Source organism: Chelmon rostratus, chromosome 21, assembly GCF_017976325.1.
Source record: "Chelmon rostratus isolate fCheRos1 chromosome 21, fCheRos1.pri, whole genome shotgun sequence".
Lineage (NCBI taxonomy): Eukaryota > Metazoa > Chordata > Actinopteri > Chaetodontiformes > Chaetodontidae > Chelmon > Chelmon rostratus.
Window position 1 is genome coordinate 4,699,691 of NC_055678.1, and position 13,720 is coordinate 4,713,410.

The window sequence follows — 13,720 nt, forward strand, 5'->3', positions numbered from 1 at the left end:
CATCTTTCATTTCTCACTCTCAGCATTAGAGACCGCTACAAACACTGGACATTAAAAAAACAGTTAAATGGAAACTTGTGGACTTTAGTGTGGCCGTGTGCAGGAGGAAAAAAACACTTACAGCTATTTACCTTCTTGCTGATTTAGGTGAAAAGACCCCAGGAAGTCACTGCTCCCAGCCAGGAAACAGTCCGGCGCATAAACCCTCAGAAACCCAAAACTCGTCGCTTTCGTGCGCCGGTTTTTGTATGGATTAAACAAACAACATACAAACAGTTCATTAAAGAGCTTTACTGATGCTGGTAGGTGACGTTTGTTACCTTATGTTATGACCTTGTTTTTACCTTTTCCAGTCTTTGTGCTAAGCTAATTTCACGCTGGTTGTAGCTTCATATTTAATGGACAGACATTAGAGTGGTATCGATCCATCCGGCTTCAATGACTATCGCCCTGTTGCACTGACCTCCACCATCGTGAAGTGCTTTGAAAGACTAGACATGCAGCAAGTAAGATCCGTCCTCCCTCCCTGGACCCATTTCAGTTTTGCATATCGGGCTACCCGGTCCACCGATGAATGCAGCCTCCTCTGCTCTCCACTCAGCCCTCGCCCACCCGGACACAAGAGGCTCTTATGTGAGAATGTGGTCAGCAGTTAATATGGAAGCTGGACCTGCTGGGCCTGAACACCTCTCTGTACTGGACTTTCTCACTGAGAGATCACAAGCAGGGGTCTGCAATAACACACTGAGTATAGGGGCCCCACAAGGATGGGTGTTCAGTCCCCTGGTCTTCACCCTGCTGACCCGTGACTGCACCAAACTACACCTACATAAGATTTGCAGATGACATGGCTGTGGTGGGTCTCATCAGCAACAAAGAGCGAACTACAGGAACGAGGTGAACGGATTTGCTATGTGGTGTGGTGAGATTGTTACTGCCTTCCGGAGAACCCACAACCAACACTGCACACTGACCATCAATGGTTCTGCTGTGGAGAGTGTGAGCGGCTCCGCATTTCTTCGTGTGCATCACTGAGGACCTCTCCTGGACAATAAACACTGCATCACCGGCAAACAAAGCCCAGCAGCGCCTCTACTTCCTCTGCAAATTAAAGAGAGCACCCATCATGTGCTCTTTCTACCATTGAAAGTATCCTGACCAGCTGCATCACTGTGCGGTACAGGAGCAGGACACAGTGAATACCACTGGAAAGATCACTGGTGCCTCACTTCTCTCCCTCCTGGACATCTACAACACTCGCCTCACCCACAAAGCAATCAGCACTGAGGCCGAGTCAACCCAGCCCTCACAAGCTTTTCCTGCATTTCCCAAAATGGCAAACTATTCCTTTAAAGGCTCATTATCCGAAGTGTGCATGTGTTCTGTGTGGATTTTGTGTGTGACTGTGCGGTGGAAGACAAATTCAAATACTTAGAGTACTAAAAAGTTATAATACTGAAATAATAGAGTCAGGTTTACGATCAGGTTTTCTTTACTAAAGTAAAAGTAAGCAAGTATTAGCAGAAGATTTACAATAATAATTTTACTTTGTGGCAACAGATTGAGGAAGATCTTTTACTATTTCAACTTGATAATGTACCTCTACACAAAGCACAGTCCTAAAAGAAACTGCTTTCTGAGTTTGTCGACAAACTTAACTGGCCTGCAGAGCACCTGACCTCAACCCCATCGATATCTGTGGGACGAACTGGAAGTGTGATCACTCAACATCAACGCCCAACCTCCTTAATGATCTTACAGAAAGTACCAGTACCTCAAAACTGCACTTAGGTTCAATACTTGAGTAAATGTACTCGCTTCTGCAAGCATAAGATGAACAGGTATTCTGGTATTACTGACAACAGTGTATGACGCTGTGTGTGAAGGTGTGCTGCACATGTGTGTAAAACCACACACCAGTTTTCAGCTTCAGATTTCCTTCATCTGTGTGCAGAATGATCTCCTTCTCAGCAGGAAGTCTTCAGGACCTGTGAGTGCAGCTCAGCTCCTCACTATGAAACCAGTTCCTGTCTGTTGCTGCAGGTCTGTCTGTAGTCCCTCTCCTTCATGTCGGCCATTTCTCCCATCAGCTTCGTCCGGACGGACTCGTCAACCGTCATCTCGAGGGTCACCTCTTTGAACACTTTACACACCGACACCTGCAACAGACACGAGGACGATGGTTAGACTGACTTGCAAAACGTTCATATTGTGGGGCCAATCAGGCTTCTCACACAATGACATCATGTGATCTCGTTACCTCTAGGAAGCCGAGTTTCTTGAACATGCCAATGCTGACCTGGTTTTCCAGCCCAATTTTCGCTTGAAACTTTCTGACCCCAAGTTTAGTGAGTCCTGTGGAGGAAAACACACTGATGACCACCATTCACCAACTGCTATTCTCAAAGTGGAGGCTGTGGTCTGAAGTGTGAAGGGACTGCAACAGCAGCCCCCTTCCATATGTGGTACAGCATTTATTGTTGTTTCATTTTGCTCTAACCAGTCAGTAGCAGGTGATGTTTTTGTTGAGTTAGTGGTCATTATGAGCAGCTAACCTTTCCAGACAATCAAGGAACTATATGATGATTTAAGAGCTGTTATTTCTATTGGTCAACACATAGTAATCTGGACAGCTGCGTCAATCATTGTCCACTGTTGTTGCCATTTTCGTGGCTATTCGTGGTTGTTTTTCCAACCAGGAAAACAGCCGACAATGAGCAGAACACAACCTACTTGAAAAAACTGGGTAGCAAGACGGTCAACAGCACGGTACACTGGTAGATGTCTGCCACCTCAAACCTTGTTCTTGTTTCTCCAAAACATCGTGGTTACAGGCCCACAGGGTAGAATTGATTCACTTTGAGGAAAGTGACAGCTGCACATTATGCACATGGCATTTAACAGTAGACTGCTTCAGCAGCTACATGGAGCATACAATAGGCTTTGTCTCTCTCCCTGACAGATTCTGCTATCCTGTTAGTGTTCACAGTCGTGACGCCCACTTTTCCAATCAAAGTCCTCCCGACATTAGGACCCGTCTGCCCATTGTGTTTCACTCAGGAGCACATCACAATCATGAAGCAGATACTCTCGAAATGCCTTTTCATCTGGACAGTAAGAAGTCTGACAGATTGTATAAGATGCTCACCGTAGCACATCATCATGCGTGTCACTTCCTTCCCGATGCCCTTGCCTCTGTGACTGGGCTCTGTCAGAAACAACAAACCTCGTAAGAAACAACTGCAGGAAAATGGTGTTGGAACAGAGAGATTTTTAAGACAAACACGTTGTGCGCCACCTGCTATCATGACCTCCAACTCAGCCAAGGATGGGTCTGTGGGGTCAGTAAGAAAGATGTTGACATCTCCCACCATGCACTGCTCCTCTTCTACACTGGTGTTTGCCCACCGCTGCTTGTCCAAGATGATGAACGTGCACTCTGGAAAGACAGAATTTGAAATATTTTATATGTGTATGACCCCAGGATGGTGCAATATCTTACTTTCATATCAAATCCAATGACTACCAGATATTTGCAAATGCTACGAGAAAACACATCTGATGATGGTCTGAATATCTGAATGAAAAAATAGCAACTGAGGATGTGCTGGTGAGAATTTTATGTTAACAATTACTGGCTGATCTGTGGCAATAAAAACAGCTCTTTTGAACATTTTTTGTTATTTTTTGTGTTCGCATTGCAGGCAGATGACTCCTTACTGTCATTATCTTCCCTCCAGCTCCGCTGCATGTCGTACTCCTGTTCCAGGGTCAGTGGCTCCGAAGCGGTCAGCTGCTGCAGCTCAGGAGACTTCATCCACTCATGATACCTGAAACAGGTGGACAAAAGACATGGAAAGGACTGAAGGTGGTTCCCGATTCACTGCTTCTGATTTGTCAGTTAAAGAGAAACACAAAGGGAAATAGCTCTCAGATGATTGACACCCTGATCTATTAAAATCTAATCAACAACAAAAAAATTAGAATGTAGTATCAAAGATTAGATAAAACTCCCCAAAACTCCCTACAATCCCCAGGGGGCAAATTCATTCGTTACTAGCTGCAACATTAGTGATGCTTACATATTGATTGATATAATAAACTTTATTCTGAAATCGTCCATTCTGCATAATCAGTACTTTTACTATTTGTACTTTTAGTTTGATACCGGTACTTTGGTACATTAACTTAAGCAAAATTTACTTGTAACAGAGTATTTCTACACTGCAGTATTGCTATTTTTTTTACAATTTTGTACAAGATCTGAGTAGTATGTCAACAAGCCACAAGCTGTGTTACCATGGAAACACAGGTCTTGGTTCTGAGCCAGCTAGCTAGAAGCTAACTTTTTTAAAATAAGTGTATTAGCTAGTCTTTATTTTCGTAAAATGTCTGACTTGTATTACATTAATCTGAGACTCAATAAAGACTGGGTTCACACAGCAGACCAGTCTAAAATTAATTAATTAATGAATTAATGAAAACACAAAGTTTTGATTTGTCATAGACTAAATCACCGGGGCGCCTCCTCAGTCAGCTTCACCCAGTGTCGGCAGCAGGAGGACGGTTAGCTCACCACGACCGTCGCGCTTGCCCACCGGGGATGATTTAAAGACCCTCACTAAACTACAATTGAAATGACACTGTATAGATGTGTGTATGCCGACTTGGCCATATGAATGAACAGCAGCTGTTAGCACAGAACAGGCTATCAGCTGTTGATATTACCTGGGCACGTGGTCTGCATTGTAAGGGACCAGCACGACTTTGTGTCCCTCCAGTAAAGTGTTCTCATTTACCTTCATGATGCTAAATCACATATAAACCGCCAGTATTACTAATAATGATTTTAACACAGCTACACGTTTTCATCCATGATGCCAACTACTCCTCACTCACTTCCTCATTAACACTCGGTGGTTCAAACTGCAGCAGCACTCACTGACATAAAGGCGGACGTCGCCCCCTGCTGGACAGCATTAGGAAGTACTGAGGAGCTGTTGAAGCTGTGAATTTCTTCTTCTTTAAATTCAGATCAAGATGTAGATGAATACACACATACACATGACAAATAAATATATTTTTAAAGAAATAAAGTGAAACAAAGGATACACTTTCAAAAGGATTGTTCAACTTAACTGTGTCTGTCTTCCTCAGCCAGCTCCACAAGGTGTAACACTGCAGAGGCTACCAAATTAAACAACGCTTTTACTGTTTTCTTAGGACCAAATTGTTGCAACATTTTATTTTCCAGCATTCCCAGTTTCCTTGTTTAATGTTTCCAGCATTTGCATAGCTACCCAAACTACTGAGACAGTAGTTTTCTTCCTGTGTGTGTGTGTGTGTGTGTGTGTTTGTGTGTGTGTGTGTGTGTGTATATATATATATATATATATATATATATATATATATATATATATGTATATTGTTGTGATTATGAAAAAATAAAGAAAAAGATCCTGAGGTACAGAAATGCTCAAAAATGGTTATATTTTTGAACACATGGTGTAATGTTGAGGACTGCCGTTTGCGACTGTGTATCTGACTTTACTGAGGCATTAAAAAACAATGCAAGTGATTGTAACTGTTGTTATTTCAAACTTTGAGTATAAATACATAATGTGTGTAATTTGGGCATTAAGTGGCTCTGCCCAGTCCGTGCCACAGTTTGACCGGCTCCTGCGGCGTGTTGACCATGTCCATCCAGTGCTGCAGCTGCGGGCCCCTGGCGTACATGAAGGGACCCAACACCAGCACTCCCAGTAGGGCCGGAGGCTCTGGAAGCAAAAGATTTTCAGGAATAAGACTTTCCAACCAAAAATTTTAACTCTTGCTCTTTTCTGAAATATGTCAGAAAGAATCAGTCTCTTAATGTTACTGAAACACAGTGCAAACATAAAGGAAACCATTATTGCCCAAACCATACTCTTAATAGAGCCACAAGACTGACAAAATTCTGGTTAAAGGCAGATAATAAAGCCACCACAGATGAGCACAGTTATTTCTAGCATTATGTCTACATAGATGTCCACAGTGCCAGAGAGGACACATGGTAACCAAACCATAGGCATTAGAGATACGGGACAAAAGCGGCTAGTTGGCAAATATTAAAAAACATTATAGGGGTGATGCAAAATTTATATATATATATATATATATATATATTATTAGAATGCACAAATTAGTGCCACTTGGATTTGATGGAATACATTCTTAAAAAAAGATTTAAGCCTTTAAAGGTGCTCCATGACACTCACTTACATGGGAATATACTGGTATATACTGCTATGATTACCTGAGCGGACGTCTCTTGGCTGCTGCAGCTCAAATCTCAGACACGCCTCGTCCAGGTGCTGCGAGCGGAGTTTAAAGGTCATCCTGTGGCTGAAATGGGGGTCGCTTTCACCTTTCACCACACAGCTGCGTTTGATCTTCACCACCTGAGTGTGTATCTGTAAGCTCACCTGGACACACACACCTGGGGAACACACAGATGCGGTATTACCAACGCCTGCAAGCTTACTCCACTGATGTTAAGACTTGCATACCTGTGTCGGTGAGCAGCTGCAGGCCTCGAGCCCTCAGAACCACCACAGAGAGGCGCTGCAGAGCTGGACTGTAGCATAGAGACACCTGCAGGTCACCCAGCTCTGAGCACTGAGAGGTCACAGGTGATCAGTGATTATAAGCGTTTATGACCAAATGCTAACATCCCGTGCATTTCTGTGCGTACCTGTGTGTCGTCCTCCGTCTCCAGGTCCCTCCAGAGCACCCTGCCGGCCTGACCGAGCTCCCCCTCCAGAGGGAAGAGCACCCTGCCCACCGCGTGGCGTTTGCCGTCATGCTCCACACTCAGCACACACACGCTCAGGGTGCTCTGAGACACACACACTCCTGACACCTGTGGAGGAAACATACGGAAAGTGTGTGAGACTGAATAAGGCCAGTCAACGAATGCATGCAGGTTCTGTTCTTAAGTACATATTTGAGGTACTTTTACTTCACTTAAGCCACTTTTTACCTCTACTTCTCTACATTTCAGAGGGTTTTGTCGTACTTTTTACTTCACTACAATTATTAGTTACTTAAAAGTTACCAATTAACCAATTAATCCATGACCAAAAAATTAATTGGCGACTCCTTTAATAACCATTTAAGTCATTTTTCATGCAAAAATGTGTTATAGTTTTGATTTGTTGCTTTTCCTTTTAATTATTTCAATGAATTAGAATTTACTTTTAATATTTTAGAATTTTTGCACTTGAGAAACCGCATCCATCCTTCTGTAAACTTTGTGTCCTCGCCTGGAAAACGAAGCAGTCGTTGAACTCCGGGTCGGGCCCCGTGCCCCGGGCCTTGGCCTGGCGGGGCCTCCGGTCATCGGGGAGAAGCCGGAGCTCCACCAGCGTGCCGTTGCCGTGGAAACGTGGAGGAAGGTTGCCGAGGCGGAGCAAGGAGACCATGAGCTGCTCTCTGCCGTGTCGATACTCCACAGAGAAGCAGAGACGGGTGGCCATGCCGGGTGGAGGGGCCACCACCTCGTTCAGAGGAGGAACAGAGTAGAGACCAGCCAGCACATTCCCCACTGGGTACCATCCTGAGGGGGGCAGGGTGTATTTTACTGTATGTCACAATTTAGAAATTTATATGATATTCTGATCTTTTGTAAGATTTTTGGTCCGTAGTGTATTGCTGTGAATGTTTGTACAAACATTCATGGTCCCCAGAGGCTGATTCCTCCTGACTTTGGTCGTCCTCTGGCTTTTCCTCTTGCGCCACCATGAGGTTGATGTTTGAGGTTCAGAGTGAAACATGTTGACAAATGTGGTTTTCCATGAAATTAGTTATATTAAAGGTCACCGTGAGGATGAAAAATGGTCAGTGATGTCAAACAGACAGCTCGCTTCTCATTTCTACCCAACAGATGGTGGTTTTGCTATCTTTGTTGCTAGCAGATTTTATCAGCCAGTAGCAAACTAGATAATTAAGCTAGCATTAGCTCCATAAGTTGGTTGGAAACACTGTTTATTGTTTGCAGGTGACTCATTTTAAAACGAGAACCCTGTAAAAGGAACCTTAAATTAAATATCCATGATAATGCGCTAAGAGGCTGAGGCTAAAGCTAACAGGTCCAACATCCTGCCCAGCTGATGATCCAGATAGGAGACATGTTACAGCTACTTGGTCCTAGTATTAAATATGATGGAGAAAAATGTAAATGAAAATGCCATCATGCTAGGATGGTAAACATCCAATGCTAGCATTACCCCTGCTAGCATGCTGATATTAGCTATTAGCTATTTAGCTGAAAGTGCTGTTGTGCCCACAAGTACACTTACTCAAGTACTGTACTTAGTTACATTACAGATTTTGAGACAATTTGAGGTACTTTACTTCAGTATTTCCATTTTCTGCTATGTAATACTTCTACAACGCTACATTTCAGAGGCACTACTTTATACCCTACTACATATATTGACAACTTCAGTGACTAGATACTTTGCAGGATTACTAATACAAAATATAAATCAACTAATATATTTTATGTACTGTAGTAGGTGATCGTACGCAGCAATATCTAAAGTAAAAAATAGTCCCACCTTTACCAGCTGCAACATTAAAGTGATGAACATATTAATGCATCATTAATTATAGTATTTAATAGTAGTATTTCTACACTGTAGTATTGCTACTTTAGTTTGCACCAGTATTGTCCTTCAATTTAGGTCTCAAATAAATGAATTTCACTGTAAAATCTGCACATGCTGTCAAAAACAGGCTGTAATGACCTACTGCTTACTGAGAGTGACCCACGATGAGCTAGTATGTCCCTCTGGGCCTCCATCTTTATCTCCTCCTCTTCTTTCTCCTCATTTTTCAGGTCACAGTGGTTTTGTGTCATGAAGCGAGGAGGCAAGGTGAAGGGGATCTCTCTGGGTCTTTCACATAGAGGGGACAAATGAATTTAACTAATTGTGACATTTTAAATATCAACTTACACTTAAAACTTTATGATCAAGACAACAGGTCCCATGAGCACTGATGCTTTATTATCATTGCTTTAGTCCTGTTTGTGTTTGAAAACAGCTGCTGGTTTTGTGTTTTTGTGCCTTAAAGCAGCAGCAGCAGGTTTCATAATGTGCTCTCATGGTGCTCTCTACTGTACACTATCTGAAGTCAAGGGTTAACAGCTCCACAGCTCTACACGAACACTCAATAAATAAACCTTTGAAAGAAAGAAAGAATAAACATTGATATATAAGTAATGCGTGTGTGCATGAAAGTGTTCACAGTACTAACGTGGCCCAGGAGGCCTGAGACACGAGGATCACCGGAGCCGAGCATGCCGGTACTGAAGGGACCGTAGAGAGCAGCTCCTCGTACTGACTCTGGCTCTTCCTCCTCCTCCTCCTCCACAGATAGTAGACCACCAGACAGAGCAGCAGCAGCAGCAGGATGCCCACAGATAGACCAACAGCCAACGGTAACACCTGGTCTGAACAGACAAACACCATCACCAAGGAAAGTACACGGCAGGCATGGAGTCTGACGCGGTTACGGCTTACCTGCCATTTCTCGGTGAACAGCAGCAGAAGGTGACGCTCCACCTCTTTTCTTCTTATCAGCGTTCGTTGCTGCGACCTGTTCAGCAGCGGCGTGTGAAGTGTTTTACTGTAAATGACCCTGGAGAGCAGAGGGAGGACGACACAGCCGGCTCATTCCCACCGCTTCATGCTGTTAACTGCTTTTTGGTTGGTGACGACGCTCAGACCCCTTTAAAGGACAGACCACTGACTGAGGGTGTTTTAGCTCATGTACAAATACTTTTTAATTTCATTAAAGCATCATTTTCACACACAGTATAGGCCAGTTTAAAACAAATCAATGTCTACGTGTGGTTCATTGTCTCAGTTTAACACTAAAACATTTAACCCCTGGATGATATTTTCTCCTTGCTTGGTTTGAAGAATTTTACAGACCTGTAAAGATTAAGTTGCCTTATGATGAGCACCAAAACCCCCCTATTCTATTACGTATTTGTTTAAAAGTTTCCACAATTTAAATACAATTTCAGCTAACACACACTGATCTTGCGGCCTATCTTTGTGTTTTCAGTCTTTAATTAATATTTTCGTTCATACCGAGCTTTCATGGTCCACATTCCTGAGTAAATCTGATCAATTTACCAACAAACTAATTAACACAAAGTGAACTAGGGCTCAGATGTGCTGGACATGTAGTAAAGCTGTCACGTTGTCTGCTGTTGTTGTGCTTGGCAAGAGGGCACATACAGAATCCACACAGGGTGGGAGACCGTGGTGGTCTACGGGGGCCTGACAGCATGTGTTTACCCCTGAGCCCCTTAATAGATTATTGACATGACATTTGGTACAGACATTCATGGTCCCCGGAGGATGAATCTGACTGACTTTATTGATCTCTTGACTTTTCCTCTAGCACCACCTGCAGGTCAAAAGTTTTCACGTATCCTGTGAGATATATCAAGTTCCAGCACATGGATGGGCACAAACTTTTGTAGAAACATTCATGGTTACAAGACTATGAGTCTTAATGACTTGATCCCTGACTTTTAGTCTATCAGGTCAACATGTGTCATATATTTTGCTTTATGACCAAATATCTGCAAATCTAATCACATTTCCATCTGTCTCAGCTGTACTTCGAGCTTAGTGCTGATTATCAAATGACCAAACTAAGCCAGCGAACTTGGTAACTAGCTTTAATTTGCTTTAAGTGAGCTGGAAGGATTGGCTCACAGAGCCGTTAGCATGTCTGTAGACTCTTAATCTTTTTCCATTCTCTCACTGCTTTAAATAGTTACATCTGGCCCCCTTTACAAACAATATACATATGAATAATTTTGGAATATGTATGTAATATGACCCCGACATAATATGGCCCTGACATCCGATCTGATCTTGACTCAGGATCAAAAAGCTCATTAGCCACTTATCCACCCACCGTTGTTTCACCGACACACACATGCACACGCACATGCTCTGTTCGGAGATTGGACAGCAGCTAATGAGATGACGGCTAATCCTCAGAGCTAAAGGCAGCGTAACGGCCCTCTCTTTTACGCACACACACACAAAACTCACAAAGAGAAACCCTCATATTCCCACTGATGCCAAGTTCACATGAGGTCTAGTTAAAAGAGACAGAGGAGACGATCAAACCGAAGCTGAGCACTCACAGAGGAGCGTTTGATTGAGGCTGTGAAGGGGCTGGAAACAGGGAAGGTGATTTTCCTATGGAGTGAGTGAGGAAGAGGACACGGGAGAAACACCATCTACTACTGCCTACTCTGAGGCAGGACTTAAGGAAAAACAGGACACAGGGTGCGAAATTAAAGGTAAGATGCTATTTTTCTCTTGTATCTGACATCTGACGTCATTCATGTGGATTAACTGGGCAGCAGCCTGGATATCTGCGGGTCAGAGACACTGCTAAGTCAGTTTGGGATTTGACAGTTTCAACATATTTCTGTTATTGATGTTATATTAATGAATCCATTTTTATAGATATTAATTAATGTATTTTTGTCACTAAATCAGTTCAGAGCACATCGACTTTCAATTAGTGAGGGACTGAAGAACTGCCTTAATCTGCTTTTAAAAGTATAAATACACAGAGGAGTAACATTAGGCTCAACATGTGCACTGACTCTGTTAGAAGATGTGAAGAGAAATTCATTTCCTATCGCCTGTCCCACTCATTCTCGCTGTCCCTCCACTTCTTTGTCTCCTGTTTCTTTTGTCTTCAGTCGACTGAAGGCCAAATGCTTTCTTAAACTGTCTCCATCAATTTGCATTTTGTCACAATAATCAAATAATCTGGATTGCGCAATCCCATTAGGCTAATCTGGGAGTGCACACTGTGTGTGTGTGACTGGGTTGAGGGTGTGCTTCAGAGTCAGAAAGATATTAAAGGAATAGTTCCACATTTTTGGAAACTAACTTATTCGCTTTCTTACAGAGACTTAGTTGAGAAGATTGCTAGCACGCTCACGTCTGTACAGTAAATATGAAGCTTGAGCTAGCAGCTGTTTCATAAGCATGGCATGAAAACAGGGGAGCAGCTAGCCTGGTCCTGTCCCAACGAAACAAAATCCACCTACCAGCACCTTCACAGCTCACTAATTTCATTAGTTTAATCTGCTCAAAAACAGAAGTGTAGAAACTAAATGTTGTCACATGCAAGACTAATTGGACTGATTGGACTTGATCAGCCCGGCAGCGTCGACTTTTTGGAGTCTCCGCTGTTTGCAGAGCAATGTTACAACGACAACAAGACGCTAATGTTTTCCCCTTTTTCCAGTCAACTAAACCAACTGAGTGCTGACTGTAGCTTCATACTGATTCTGGTGCTGTGAGAATGGGTCAACCGACTCATCTAAAACTCAACAAGAACAACTGTATTTCCCAAAATGTCTAAATATTGCTCTAAAACAGCTAATTGATAATTCTAAAATAACAATGCACATACAGCTTTATAGTGAGTTTGAGCTCATTCTCCCTATAAACTGATATCTATGTCATTTTTTAAAGATTAGCCGAAATGTTGTCTTCGTGTCTCAAGATGCCAATCAAACTGTAAACCAATACCAGTGCATGGAAGAGACAGCCTCTGTCCGAATATTCGTTACCCCTTATCCATTATCTGGATAGCTGTTGATTAGCCCTGAAACATTGCCAGTAGCCCCCAGAGGCTAAATCTTCATCGGACGATGGGTTCTGAGATTTAATGCCTAGCTAGTGAACATAGTGGAGCATTTGGCAGCTAAAGAGCCAGATGGTGGTAGAGACCAAAAACAGAGCTAAAAGAGAGTCAGTGCTGGATTCCCAACTTGTCTCTGCCAGGTGCAAGCGCTCAGAAAAATCAGTTATGGTGCAAAAAGATTAGCTGCTGAAGGTAAAGAGAAATTAAAAACAAGGATGTGTCTTGCTTTGCAGGTTGGTGCTGTTGCCATGGCAAGGCCTGGGCGGCCCGTGTCTGAGAGCTACCAGCCAGTCTGTTATTCAGGCACTCAGTCCGTATCTTTCACCAGTGAAGCTGGGACCCTGGGACCGGAGGATGAGGATGACCGTGCACCCATTTTCTCCCTTTCTAAGAGCTCCATGGATGTGGTCACGGCGACAGGCTCGCCGCACAAGCGGGACCCGACCTGGACGAGAACAGACCTGAGACGCAGCTCCAGCACCAACACACACTCCGAGCAGAACTCAGCGACACTGAAGCAGCTGCACCCTCACACGTGGCAGCACATCAACGCCACCAACAGCCACCATTTGTCACCTACAGCCCAAAATGTGGACGTGCACAGCCCCCCTGCACTCAGCGAACGCTGGATTGCCAACATGCAGCGCTGGAGCCAGTGCAGCGGCAGCACACACAGCCGCAGCAGCACACCAGAGACAATAGTATGGAAAGATGGGACCTCACGTCCCTCGAGTCTAACCCAGGAAACCCCCTACTCTGCTGCGCCGGACTCTCCCATTTCCAAACCAGCCTTGTCACCAGCCACATCTTCTCCTTTTATCTCCCCGCTGCAGACACCGACATTACCATCTGAAGATCTTTTGACTTCTTCTTCTTCACCACTAACGCTGAGCACACATCAGCAGAAAGACTTACTTGTGTCCTCACCCAAACACTCTCCACTGCTGTCACCCCTGCAGGCTCACACCTCCTCACC

General features: G+C 43.7%; 2 protein-coding genes across 2 annotated transcripts; both read right to left on the bottom strand.

Moving 5' to 3' along the window:
* Positions 1-4: 4 nt before the first annotated feature.
* Positions 5-4,894, bottom strand: nat9 (N-acetyltransferase 9 (GCN5-related, putative)). The gene is made up of 6 exons (XM_041962864.1): positions 4,729-4,894; positions 3,721-3,830; positions 3,299-3,439; positions 3,149-3,208; positions 2,261-2,355; positions 5-2,159 (listed from the first exon to the last, which is right to left on the bottom strand). Exons 1-6 carry the CDS (start codon positions 4,803-4,805, stop codon positions 2,013-2,015), a joined length of 630 nt encoding a protein of 209 aa, XP_041818798.1. The 5' UTR covers positions 4,806-4,894; the 3' UTR covers positions 5-2,012.
* Positions 4,895-5,637: 743 nt separating this feature from the next.
* Positions 5,638-9,573, bottom strand: syt15 (synaptotagmin XV). Its single transcript, XM_041963349.1, has 8 exons — positions 9,567-9,573; positions 9,301-9,496; positions 8,794-8,939; positions 7,305-7,597; positions 6,734-6,901; positions 6,549-6,657; positions 6,296-6,478; positions 5,638-5,777 (listed from the first exon to the last, which is right to left on the bottom strand). Exons 1-8 carry the CDS (start codon positions 9,571-9,573, stop codon positions 5,638-5,640), a joined length of 1,242 nt encoding a protein of 413 aa, XP_041819283.1.
* Positions 9,574-13,720: the final 4,147 nt, after the last annotated feature.

What these genes read in the sequence shown, in the direction of transcription:
- nat9 (XM_041962864.1), bottom strand. Translation starts at nt 4,805, where the DNA reads ATGAAGGTAAATGAGAACACTTTACTGGAGGGACACAAAGTCGTGCTG. An exon ending in CTGGAGGGAAGATAATGACA is followed by an intron (nt 3,440 to 3,720) that starts GTAAGGAGTCAT and finishes CTGTCTTTCCAG; the next exon opens with AGTGCACGTTCATCATCTTG. An exon ending in GTTGGAGGTCATGATAGCAG is followed by an intron (nt 3,209 to 3,298) that starts GTGGCGCACAAC and finishes TGTTTCTGACAG; the next exon opens with AGCCCAGTCACAGAGGCAAG.
- syt15 (XM_041963349.1), bottom strand. An exon ending in ACGACTGCTTCGTTTTCCAG is followed by an intron (nt 6,902 to 7,304) that starts GCGAGGACACAA and finishes TTTCCTCCACAG; the next exon opens with GTGTCAGGAGTGTGTGTGTC. An exon ending in GCAGCTGCTCACCGACACAG is followed by an intron (nt 6,479 to 6,548) that starts GTATGCAAGTCT and finishes TGTGTTCCCCAG; the next exon opens with GTGTGTGTGTCCAGGTGAGC.